General features: G+C 35.8%; 1 protein-coding gene across 7 annotated transcripts in view; it reads right to left on the bottom strand.

The window, feature by feature from the left end:
- Nucleotides 1-10,074: 10,074 nt before the first annotated feature.
- Nucleotides 10,075-13,296, bottom strand: part of Plag1 (PLAG1 zinc finger) — a 50,899-nt gene continuing 47,677 nt past the window's right edge. For 4 of the 7 annotated variants that reach the window (XM_074068660.1, XM_020151458.2, XM_074068661.1 and 1 more), the window contains one exon: nucleotides 10,075-13,204. In XM_074068660.1, the coding sequence (XP_073924761.1) occupies nucleotides 11,947-13,204 (1,258 nt within the window). In that variant the 3' untranslated portion in view covers nucleotides 10,075-11,946. The remainder of the gene's footprint in view (nucleotides 13,205-13,296) is intronic. The other 3 variants (XM_074068663.1, XM_074068662.1, XM_020151460.2) reach the window with 1 other exon arrangement.

Genomic DNA, 13,296 nt, shown 5'->3' with positions numbered 1-13,296 from the left:
GGTGTCACAGAACAGAAATACAAATGGACACGGAATATACATAGAGATATTCAAATTTCATAGAAAATTAAAAGTAAAAAATTGAAATATCTCTTTACTTCCATCAGATAAAACTAAAAAGAAATCTAATGCTTATTACTTCCTCAAGGGGAGGTGGAGACAGTGTTTTGCATACTGCCATTGGAATGTTAGAGCAACTAAACTTATCATGTTCTTGGAAAGTCATCTAACATGTATTAAAATTTCAAGTACTCTCCAACCCATTAATTCTACTTCTAAAACCTAGTTCATGGATCAACTAATAAGGACCTATAATCAAGGATGCCTATAATGCATCTCTCCTGGTGGTCAAGAATTGGAAAGAAAAAGATTGCCCATTACTATTAAATGTAGTGATTTTAAATTCTTATTAAATGTTTAAACAAATTCATTTTAATGTTAATAATCACTGGGTAATGTTAATATTTATAAGTAATGTTTTGATGAGTTAGTAATATTTGTTTAGAAAGTTTTACGAAGCACTTCAATGGATTAAATGCTTGCATCCCCTCTCATATTTTTAAGTTGAAACTCTAATCCCAATGTGATGGTATTTGGGGATGATTAATCATGAAGGTGGAACGCTATGTAAAGGAGTAGTGCCCTTATAAAAAGATGCCAGAGAGCTAGCTAGCTCTTTTTCCATGTGAGGATGCAACGAGAAGAATGCCCTTACCAGAACCTGAGCACACTTGTACTCTGACCCAGTCTTCCAGTCTCCAGAATGGTGACAAGTAAATTACCATTGTTTATAAGCCATCCAGTCATGGCTTATATAGCAGTCCTAGTAGACTAGGACATACACTTTTAAATTTAATACATTTAGTTAAGAATTTGTAGCAACAGTAATTTGCATTCCTCAATAGCCCCCAAACCCTTGGCTATTTCAAGATTTTAATAGTGAAAAAAGTGATATGATAGTAACATCCATCTGGAAAAATAAACACCTATAAACACCAATTTAGAGAAGAGTAAATACACATAAAAGCACTCACTTTCAATAATTAGAACGAGAGCAAACAGTTGTACATTGGTGCTGTTGTTTTGGAGGGCAATCTGGCAATGTTTATATTAATTTCAGAGGATTTGAAGAATTCAAAATTCTGCCATGTCCTTGGAATTATTACTTTTGGGGGGAACTGATTTTGTGATCCAAGACATGATCATTTTTTATGTCTCACACAAGTTTCAAAAATAGTTGATGAGTTACTAAATTCCATTCACAGCATGTGATTGATTCACTGGAGCCTCATTCCCCATGGGGTCCTGCTGCCACCACCACACTCGAAAGGTCTCAGGGATAATCCTGATATTCTACCCCCAGGCAGGGCCATGCCTGGCCCTGTTACTGGTCTTTCTCAAACTTACATTTACACCAAAAAGATCGGGAGTTTGGAAGCTGATTCCTTACCAAGATAACTTTTCTTAGGGCTGGGAGTAGAGGTAAGAGTGAGGCAGGTGGGGTACAGAGAGATGGCTTCTTCCCTGCTCATCTCCCAGTTTCCATCTCTTCACAAGCACAGCACCTCCATTTCCCTTGAATGCTTGGATTATACTGGTGGTAGGGGATGAGTAGAGATTGGGAAGGGCTTTTTTACGATCAGCTCCTACATACTAGAAGCACACAAGGATGTCTTCTTATTTTTTTTTTTAAAGTAGGATCCTGAGTAAATAGATGTTCCCTGTTATGGTTTAGATAAGGTGTCCTCCCAAAAGGCTCGCAACAGTGTTTAGAAGTGGGGCTTTTGGGATGACTGGATCAGGAGGACTCTGCTTTCAAATTTTGATGGCATTACTGGGAGGTGAAGGGAATTTAGGAGGGGTATAGTTGGGAGGTTCCTGGAGGTAGGCACTAGATGGGCAACTTGTCTCCTGCCCCTTCCTGTCTTTGCTTCTGGGGTGCCATGAGGTGAGCAACTTGTGCCACATGCTTACAGGCCCAGAAACAATGGAGACAAGTGATCATAGACTGGAACCTTGGAAGCTGTCTGCCAAAATCAATCTTTCCTCAAGTTAACTTACAGTCTCCAACTTCACAATGGTTTGACTTACAAGTTTTTTACTTTACAATGGTATGAAAGCAATTTGCACTTAGTAGTAGAAACCATACTTAAATTTTGAATTTTGATCTTTTCCTGGGCTGGAATTGTGTGGTCTGATCTTCTGTTGTGATGCTGGGTAGTGGCAGTCCCCAGTCACTACAATGCTATGCTAGGATGGTTGGTAGATTTGGTTTACTAAATGCATTTTCGACTTAAACTATTTTGATTTACTATGAGTTTATCATAAGTTGGGAAGCACCTATATTTAGGAGCATTCTCAGCATGAGCAGGGAAACACTTTTACCCCTTGGAAACTCAATGTAAGCTACATAAAAATGAGAACTTTGTTTTGCTTAATGGTGTATTCTCAGCACTCAGAATGTCTTGTGCACAGTAGGTGACCAGTAAATGTAGAGTTAGCGAATGGATCCTGTTTTTTGAGGGATTCATACTTGGGCAAGAGTGCCGAGTCATACCTGCCACCCAATCCAGTTCTGAATTGTCTTTGGCTTTAAACCTGGTTTGGTCTTGATTATGGAAGGGTACTCATTGACTCTCCATATTTCCTCTTATCAGCAAGAATTTGGGGGTCTCTCCAGATTTAAGCTTCTCCAATATTATCTTGCTTTATTTTTATTTCTTCTTAACTTTGTAGGGTCAAATTTTGAAAGAACAGATGTTTTAAAAATGTGTCCTCAATGTTCAGTGGCTGCCTCTTTTAGGTAAGACTTGTATTTGCCCTTCATTCAACAGGTATGTGTTACTGGCTTCCCACTCAAACTGGATTTTCTAACTCTTAACTCCATAGCATCTTGTTATGTGGGTTCATGTGTGTTTCCAAAGAGATAATAGAGAACTTTACTCTTTTCTTTGTGTGTGTGTTATCAGAACCTGATATATAAACCCTAGCCATTTTTATGATTACTAAATATTCCTTTGAGAACATTTGCATTACATTAAACCTCTTTCAAAAATACTTATTTTGTAGAAAATTGTCAATAAGAGATTAAACCAAGAATTATTGGTATCATTGTTCATCACTTCTGCTTTCTGAAGATGTATTGATACAATTTTTGCTTCTCTATATTATTTGTATTATTTTTAAAAGTAAAATGATTATAATTTACTTTTAGAATCCTTACACATCAAAGCCTACCTTTTGCTTGAACACCTGTTTGACAACTGCTTTGCGATGGCTCCCTTCTGTGTTTCATGTAAGGTTGTTGTCAGGTCACATTCCCATTCAAATTGCAGATATGGGGGGTGGGGAATTGTTGCTTTTCCTCCTTTCTCCTAATTCAGAGCTTTTAAGACTCCATGGCTACAGCCTTTGAATTACAAAGTTCTAAGAATTAGACTCCTCAGATTCTCTAGTTTGATCCATGGTAGTAAATGTGTTTTGGGTGATTTCCTTCTCAGGAAACAGGACAAAGTTGCAGAATTTGATGCAGAAACCCAGAACAAAAGAAAATTTTAGACCCAAACATTGTATGCACATATAAAATAAAAAAAATTGTGTGATCACACAATCTTGAGTGTATGAATAAAATTACCTATAGAATACAGATAACCCAATTATCAAAGTTATTTTACTTTTTATTTTCTAGGGCCAAATTTTGAAATAGATCTCTTTAAAAAATGTGTCCTGGGCTGCAGGTGTGGGTCAAGTGGTAGAGTGCTTGCTTAGCAACTACAAGGCCTTGAGTTAAAACCCCATTGACTTCATACATAAATGAACAAATACATAAAATAAAAATTGTGTCCTAAATCTTAAGATGGCTTAATTTTTTAGGTAAAAATTCTAGTTGCCTTTCATCTAACAGGTATGTGCTGATTATCTATCATGTGCTTAGAACTCTGTGGGTAGGATTTTGGCCTCAAGTAGCTTGGCTGTACAACAGTATGAGATTTAATGAACTGTAATGTTTATAGGTAACATAAGTTACCATTCAATGGGAGAGACTACTAAGGAAAAGCTAGAGGATAAGTAAGATTTCAGCCTGTGGAATCCATGGGTGGGAGAAAAGCAAGCACTCCAGGAATGGAGATCAGGATCTCAGAAGGCAAAGTACTGACTATAAGGACCAGGGAGTAACCCCACGAAATGACAGAAATAGGAAAAGGAAAAAATGGACAGATGCTGTTAAGAATGGAAGGAAAACTTCAGAGTCCTTCAAATCACTAACCTGAAGCTTTCTCAAATAAAGCTTGCATTTAGGAATATGGACATATCCTATGGAAAAATTTATGGCAGAAAATATAATGGTAACTAGTGCTTTATGACTGTAAGATTTAACTTAGAAAACTGTGATTTTGTCCAACTCACCTTCCTGAACTCTTCAAATGAAATAGTCATCAAGATGCTTATGGGTTTGTATTTGTCACAGCCACTGGGTTGGAAAAGCTGACTGACATTTTTTAAAACCTTTAAATAGGGCACTATGGCTTAGGTTATTAGACTACTTACACAATGAACATTCCTACAGCATGAAAATCTGGTTACAGGAGCCAGCTTAAGAAATGTCATCAGGTGTGTATGAATACTAATAACAGATAATGCATATTTAGAAACAGAGCTGACAAACCAACTGCATTGGCAACACTTTGAAGGAGCCTCAAGAAAGATTAAAGTTCTCATTATAATGACAAATGGAATGAACCAAAATTAAAAAAAAATTTTTCTAAAAAAAATTCTAATACCATAAAACAGAAAGCATTATATCCTATGTGAGAAGCCTTTGTATCTCCCACTTTCATTGCCTCAGAGCCCCAGGGCCTTCACTGTGGTATTATTACAAATGGATTGTCTGCCTCTTTTCAAAAAAAGAGATTTGATTTACAGAAATCTCTACTTGGGTATTTAGAATATACACTGGTTTTCTAGTATGCTTCTATTGAGTAAAGTAAGGTTAACTGTGCATTAGGGAAAAAACAATTTTCATCTGCAATAATTATAATGATTATCAGTATAGAAAAGGATGTTCTGAGAACACCATCATGAATGTAATTACCATCAAATCTGTGGCCTTTTCTACAGCAGACAGAACCTGGGAATGGAGAATATCGTAACAGGACATCCAAAAGAAAAAGTTTCCACTTCCTTCAAGGTAATACCAAAAAGTTATAGTTGAAATAAGCTGTATTTGAATTTTCCAGAGAAACAGACCAATAAAATTGTATATGTAAGTATAGAGATTTTGAAGAATTGGCTTATGTGTAGTGAGGCTGGCAAGTATCAATCTACAGTACAGGGCAGAAGTCTCTACTTCTGAGACTTCAGTCCTTGCTCTTAAGGCCTTCAAATGTGGGGTCCACACACATTTTGGAGGATAATTTGCTTTACTCAAAATCTACTTATTTAAATATTAATCACATCTAAAAAGTATCTTCATAGTGACCTCTAGACTGCCCAAAAACTTGGTACCAAGGCCTAGTTGACAGATAAAATGAACCATCACACTAGCCAAGTCAACATCTTCAGAGTAGAAAGATCTATTAGTAATTACTATTCCTTTGTGGAACAGAATGCTGTTGAAATCAAGACATTCCAGTCCTGACGTTTTGTTTTTTTGCCAACATTTGACCAAATTTTTGAACACAGTATGGCTCAATAGAACCTTTAGGCTTTGACCCTGTGGTCATACTGTTCCATCTTCACTCAGATGCTTGATCAGGAAACACACTTCTTTCCATGAAGCTGACTTCTTTGGAACACCCCAGGACTTTGCAAAGTGGTACCCTGTTTGCTTAAGAAATGTTTGTTGAACAAATGTTCAACGAACGAAAAATGGCAGCAAAACTCAAGCTGAATAGCCAGATTGAACTGTTCCCTCAGAAAAGTTAATTCTCAGAATATGGAAAAACTTTTACATTTGTTGGAATTTGGTGAAAGAGGAATCACTAATATGGGAATTGCTGTTCATTCTCTGTACTCTCTGAAAGAGGGAGAGCCCAGGGAACAGGAACAATCTGCTCTATCACACTGAAGGAGGTGCTGTGAGATACAGATACAACAAATTACTCCTCAGTTGCTCCCTGGGCAGGTATTCAGTACATTTTCAAAATTAATAGAGCTCTTGGAAGCTTCTTTACTGGTTATTTAACTGGCAAGTTTCAGCTGAAATGAGACATGTATGATACGTTCTGGTCCATCTGAATTGTTGAAAGTGTTTTCTTCGGCAGAATTTTAGGCAACCGATCCCAGGGGAACATTTAAAAAGATAATTTATACTAACAGGCAATAAATATTAAAAGAATGCTAAATGCCAGTTGTATCTCATGCAAACAAGAAACATTCTAGTAGCCTTTTATGAATTTTGAACTCACCTGGATAAAAGTTTTGATATATTGACTTTTTAAAAAAATTTGCAATTTCTGTTCTTCCTCTAAAAACATAAAAGTTTTAAAACAAAAACCTCGTAGAACCCTACATTTCAACAATAAAGAACTGTCCTAGAATCAACAATTAGAATCCTATATTTATCAAATGAAAAAATACTAAAAAAAAAAAGGAAAAAAATATTTAGTATTAAAGACAAAATGTAAAGACAAAAAGTATCATCTGTGAACATTTCAGGAAAATCTATATTATCTAACACCATTCTACAATTTTATTCATATATTTTGTGGAATTCACATATTTTTTTTTTCTTACAGCAAACATAACACTGTAGGCCACAAGAAGCTGCAGTGCTATTATTGTTTAATTAGCAGCAAGTTAATTTTTTAAATCTGGGTATCTGGACAATAAATAGCCTGCTTCTTTGGATGTGAATGTTTAAGATGTAGTATCACTGCAGCTTCATAATGTAATTGCTATTTTACAGAGCTTATACACACACACGAAAATATGATCTTTGACTATATTTTATACAAATACAACAGTAGTTTGTGAATACATTTTAAGTACATGATATACATGATAAGCCACTTGATTTCTCAATATCACAGAATAGCGATTTTAAATGCAATAAAAATATACAAAATTCAGTCTGGAATGCAGATTTTTTTTTCCTTTACTATTTTGACGCAAAACTTTACCATTAGAACATTTTTTTAGAGTACTAGTCCAAACACTTTTTTATTAGCTAAAAATACAACTTCAGCAGTCCACATTATGTTCAGGCATGATGCAATCCGTTTCCTAATGGATTCCCAGTTTGTGTTAAATTCAAAGGGCTGTTAGTAACTTACAGCATGTTCTTCACTCCACACCCTATTATCAAGCCCATTTTCCATTGTGAGTTACAGTCACCTTGTGGACAAAAGCTGGTTTGTTCTGGTAACATTTGCATGTCCAAGATCTCCTTTTGCAAGTGCACGCGAATACATTGTTGTGGTGTAAAAGTTTGTTAATGACAAGTCAAGTCACAGTATAAAAATATGTTGTACACCTTTACACCTTATGTAGTCCTTTTCCTATGGATAAAAAAATACAACTGAACGAGACAGAGAAGTTTGTAGCACCATGAAGAGTTGTATCCCAAGTTACATTAGCAGCATGATCCAATATAATATTGAAGGAGTGTTTCTGAGAAGATAGACATTCATTCTGGTTCAACTGTACCACTTAAGCTTATACAATGAAGTGTTTTATACATTAGCAATAATTCTGTGTCATTTCTAGAGCTACATAACTTATCGAAAGACACTGCCTTCTACCCTCAGAGGGCTGATAATGTAGAAGGGCTTAATGGTGACCTAAGTGTGTTGTTACCAAGGCTGGTAGCATTATCTTGTTTTATATGATCCCAAAGGAGCTCTGTGGGTTTTAGCATGAAACTACACAATACAACTCATGTAGACTTATGCAATGAAGACAGAGTGTGTGGTAGATCTGGCTGCTAACACAGTGAGAAAAACAAGACATATTCAACCCAGGCACTCATTTGTCAGTGAAAAGTCTGCCATTGCTAATGACAAAAATTCAATGTTAAAGATCTCCTGCAATGTCACACGGATCTCAGTAGGCTAGAAGCAACTTGGGTGAACTGGTATTTTTTAACTTACGGACTGGGAAGACAGTGTGCTTTGAGACACGTAAACCTTGTAAAAAAATAAACCATTGTAAAACCTTATGAAAAGACACACTGATTCTGTGCAATATAGCAAATTGATAAGAAAACACTGTAAAAATGTACCTGTTTAAAATACCATCTACCATTTTTGTACACAAAGCATTATATATCAAAGGCCTACATATATATCATCTAATGGCACTTGAAACAAATTATAAGTCTTAAAATAAAAGGCATAACCTATAAGAAAGTTTCTGTAAAGGTTTAGATTCATTTTGAAAGTGCTATATCTTGTAATATGTGTAGTATAGAGATTGACCAAGCTCTATTTTTAAAAAAATTGGCCTGTAATAGGTGTATTGCTCACTAGATGAATGATCCTGAAAATATGTACTCTATAACATTCATTTTTAGCTTAATAAAGCAATCAGCTCTGGCTCATGTTTCAGTCAGTATATGGTTTTTAAAAACCGCTACTGTCCAAATTAACACAATATATCACTATATTCCAAAAATGACTAAGAAAAATAACCCATAAGCAACAAATATGCAAAAATACACAGCTTGAAAGAAACACTAAATGAATTAAAAAGTTACACAGAGTGGTGCATGATCAGCCAGGACAATAAAAGTTTTAAAAAAGTGAACTTGGTAACAGGATTTTAAAATGAAAGTTTTAACAGTGACCAATAAAGATGGCAGTTTTTCTGCATCAATGGATAATATTGCTTACAGTGCCAAGATCCTTCCACATTCACACTTCTGTGATTGGTGACCTGGTTTGTACACACATGTGGAAGTCAAACTGAATGAGGTTCAATATCTTGTCTGAGGTCCAAATTCTACACTGAAGTCTTTTTAATGTTAATTCCACACCCCCCTTCCCCCCACTGCCTTTTTAAATCAACCTAAGGCACTACCAGAAATTTTGAGGATGATGATTCTGGCCACTGAAGAATAAAGATAGCATTGGCATTAACTACTTTTTAATTATTATCTACTTCAAAAAAAACAAATGACAATTTTTTTCTAGGGTGGGAAAGAGCCAATTCTGTGTTAAATCTTCATTAGAGCATTGTGCGATTAAAATAAACAAGTCTGCCTCATCTTTAATAGAAATTCTATCAAAAAAGATTTAGTGACCACTTCAGGCAATTTTAAAACAAATTAGCTGAATTCTTATTTTGAAATGTTATTTCAAGTCTGTGGGGCAGCAACAGGCAAAGAGGTGTACATATGAAAATCAAGACTCCATGATTTTAACACTGGTGCCCTGAAGAGGTGTATTTGAATTCCATGCAGGGCGAGACTTAGGATAAAAAAAAATACATATATATATATACATATATGGCGCCATTCCCCATTTCCAAAATGCTTTATTTCATAAATCCTGGTACTCCCTTTTTTTTTTTAATTAACAGTAAAATACAGCCCATGAGGCCAACGTCTCAGTTTTATCAATTTGACTTCTTTTTAAGCAAATTTTAGACAGAATAAAGTAGTGCTTCCAAACTTGCTATTTTTGATCTCTATTTAAAAACAGGTTTTCTATTTATCTGTGCTCTGTCACCAAATTTCCTTTTTCCTTTCTTATGGTGATTAAAGCAATATTGAACACTAATCATTCAACTAAAGATTTAGGTAAGCAATCTGTTTCATAGAAACTAAAGGAAGCAGTAATGAAGCAGAGCGAAAGCCTACTTTCAACGCAAATATTCTCCTAACCAAAAGCTTAGGAGCAGTTTGAAAATTTTTAAAAATGTATATCCTTATTAACATATATAATTTTAATGCCTTTGGAACACACTTTTTTAATAAAATGTAATTTTTCAAAATAAAATTTAAATACATAAGTATAAAAACTACTGCTCCTAGGATTTAAAAAAACAGGAGCATGATAAAAATCTCAGGAGCCAAAGCTCCTTCAGAGAGAAACTTTGATTCTATGAAGTGCGATAAACGTGTGTGAGATATATATATATATATATAAAATATATATAGTGAAACCCCCATTTACATTATTACAATTTACATTTCTCCACAAATTATACTTCTCCCAAATATTTTAAATAATGTATTATATTCAGTAATCTGCACTCATTTTTAGAAATTCTTAGTAAACATTGCAATCTGCAGTGACAATTGGCCCTACAAAAAAGGAAAGAAGCTCCTACATAGGGCTAATGAGTGCTCAGAAATATTTTTTCTTTCTTTTTTATTTTAAAGAGATATATACTCTTCTATAAACCTTCCCCCCTTGTCCCCACCCCAACAAATGGGGCCCCCAAATAAGGTGTTAACAAGTGCTTAATAGATGTTTCCTAGGTCGATGTCCCAAATAACCCTTAGAAAAATGTAATTAGACCTTTGAGCAGATTATGGTGGTTGTCTAATGTGATGAAACCTCATCACTATTTTATTCAGTTAATAATCTTGACTGTTATTTTCATATTAAGATAGTGCTTGTTTTACTTTACTTTGTACCCCTCTACATATTCAAGTTATTTACAACCTTTTCCCCATTTCCCAAGAATGTGTAAAAGTGGGGTTTTACTGTATATATTTTCAGTCGTGCAAAACTTTGTAGTAATTCCTGAAATAGTTTTCTAATGCATTTAACTTTGAATTCTCTATCTGAAAATAGCAGGGAAAGATGGATTCAAATCGAACAAGAAAGATACCATGAGGGCAAGACTATTATTTTTGTTTTCTGCTTTTGGCTCTTAAGAGAAAGAAAGATATATCAAACTCAGCAAGAAGTGATGTAAGTGATACACACTTTTACTTTACCCCTGGAGTCCAGTTTTCAATCCTGGACCAATGGACACAATCCCTGGACAAGTTCCCAGGCTTAATGGTGTGCTTTACCCTTGTCTTCCTGCTTAGGAGTCTATCACCCTGTCAGGCTGAGAGGGTCTACTCTGGATTAATACACATACTGACTATAGCTCCACAGTGGCTGTAGATTTCAGATGGTGAATCAAGAAGCAGAATGAAATTGTTGGTGCATTTGAGCCACCCTCTGGCTGTGAAAGGCAGAAAAGATTAAAGAGAGCGATCTGTATTCTGACCCTGAAGACTCCAATGCCAAACAATATTATTAAATGGAAAAATAGCAAGTTAAGAAAGTTCAAGCATGGCAAAACTGCCTGTGTACTAATTTAGGGCAACAATTACTAACATAATGTTATGTTACCTTACTAAGAGTATCTTTTTGCTATAAATGCTGGTATTTTGTGTTTAGGCTTTGTTTTCTTATACATCCATATTATTTTAGCAAATATTTATTCAGGCAATAACAAGTCTTCAAAATATACTGATCTGAAATTGTGGTATATCTAAGAAATACCTGGTATCTCCCTGAACTGGATTCTTAATTCATTTTAAACACTTGATTACAAATCCATTTAGTGGCTAGTAAAAAATTTAGAACTCGAGTTATTCACATACATTTTATAAAATTTACATTCTATTATAGATTTTTAAAAATGAGCCAAATGTCAAAAGGTAGAGCCATTGTTATTGGACAAAAATTAAAATTTTAAGATCTAAAAGTAATTTAGACTTATAAAACTTTGTTAATAATGGCTTTCCTATATGAAATAAAACTCTTAGACTATGTCAATTGGCAGTGAAATCAGGACAAAATACCCAGGTAAACATAACTGAAGTGAATGGTTCCAAAGCTCATTTAAGAAGCTAGTTTCTATTTTATACTGGCTTAATGAAACCTCGTATTATACAAAAGCAGAAATTTTCATATTGTTTTAAAGTAGGCACTAAAATAAAAAAGTCATCTAAGGCAGGGCTACACATACATTTCTGTACTAAATCCATGTCCCAGAATCCTACTGAAAAGCCTGATGGAAACGTGGCAGGGTAGTGCTCGTGCTTAAGCTACTGGTAAAAGCGGCTGACAGTGAGTGCAGAGACCCAAGACCTATAGTGTTTGCAGGATCCTGAAGATCCTGTGTTTGTGGGGGAAGCTGGGGAACAGAAGAATGTGCTTCATCTTGGGAATAGCTCATTCCAAGGCTTCCCACTGATATAGGATTATAGGGGGGGCCATTTAATGGTATGAAATTAAACAACTGAGAAAAATCCAACGCTGGTGTGTTGAGGGGGTCACTAATAGAGATTGAACTTTTTGATAAGGACAGATCCCCTGCACCATCATCTAGGGACCCGCTCTGAGGATCCAATCCTAGCTTAGATGATGATGCTTGAGAATCCTGGGATGAAGAAGGCATGCCACCTTGTAACTCCATCAGGTAACTCTCAATTTCCCCCTTTAATGGCTGTTCTTTTTCAGGAATAGAAATTGCATATGAGGTAGAACTGAACGGATATTTGAAAGAAAGGTGGTGAGAGGGATGAACAGCATCCATATCTATTGGGCATGTCATTCCCAAAGGTAAAGTTGTGATCATTTGGTGGGCAGATCCCGAACTCTGCATGGACTGAAATGGAGTGTTATAGAGGTTTAACTGCAAAGTGTTTGTGAATGGCTTTGATAATAGTTCACTGGAAGGTAAGGACATTACTGGAAGGAGCTCATCTTTTATAGGCACAGACACATTGCAGGTAAATGGATCCAGGAAATCCACTGGTTCGGTTTTGACCTTCAGAAGCTCTTGATTATGACTCTTCTTCATATGTCGAGTAAGGTGATCCTTTCGTCCAAATCTCTGTGCACAATACTGACAGAGGAAGTCCTTTCTTCCTGTGTGCACCACCATATGTCTCCGGACATCCTTCCGGGTATAGAACCGGCGGTCACAATGCTCGCACTGGTGCTTTTTTTCTTTTACCCCCCCGGATGACTTGCCTGCATGAGATTTAAGGTGCTCCAGAAGCACTCCTGTGCTTTCAAAAGTCTGCAAACATACCTTGCAGGTAAGGTCGCCGCTGGTTGCGGCATGCAAGGCCAAGTGTCGTTTAAACCCAAGCTTGGTGTTGTAGTTCTTGCCACACTCTTCACACTTAAATGTCTCCTTGTTGGGATCGTGTGTATGGAGGTGATTCTTCAGATGATCTTTTCGGTGAAACATTTTCTCACAATAATTACACTTGTGGGTTTTCTCAGGAGAGTGAGTAGCCATGTGCCTTAAAACACAGATATATTCTGTAAGTGATTATCATGACAAAAATGACAGGTATTCACTTTTCAAATGGGTAGCTAAACTACTATGCTAACA

Source organism: Castor canadensis, chromosome 3 (assembly GCF_047511655.1).
Source record: "Castor canadensis chromosome 3, mCasCan1.hap1v2, whole genome shotgun sequence".
Taxonomy (NCBI): Eukaryota; Metazoa; Chordata; class Mammalia; order Rodentia; family Castoridae; genus Castor; species Castor canadensis.
Note: the sequence above shows the minus strand (reverse complement) of the source record. Positions and strands in the feature narration are given on the sequence as shown.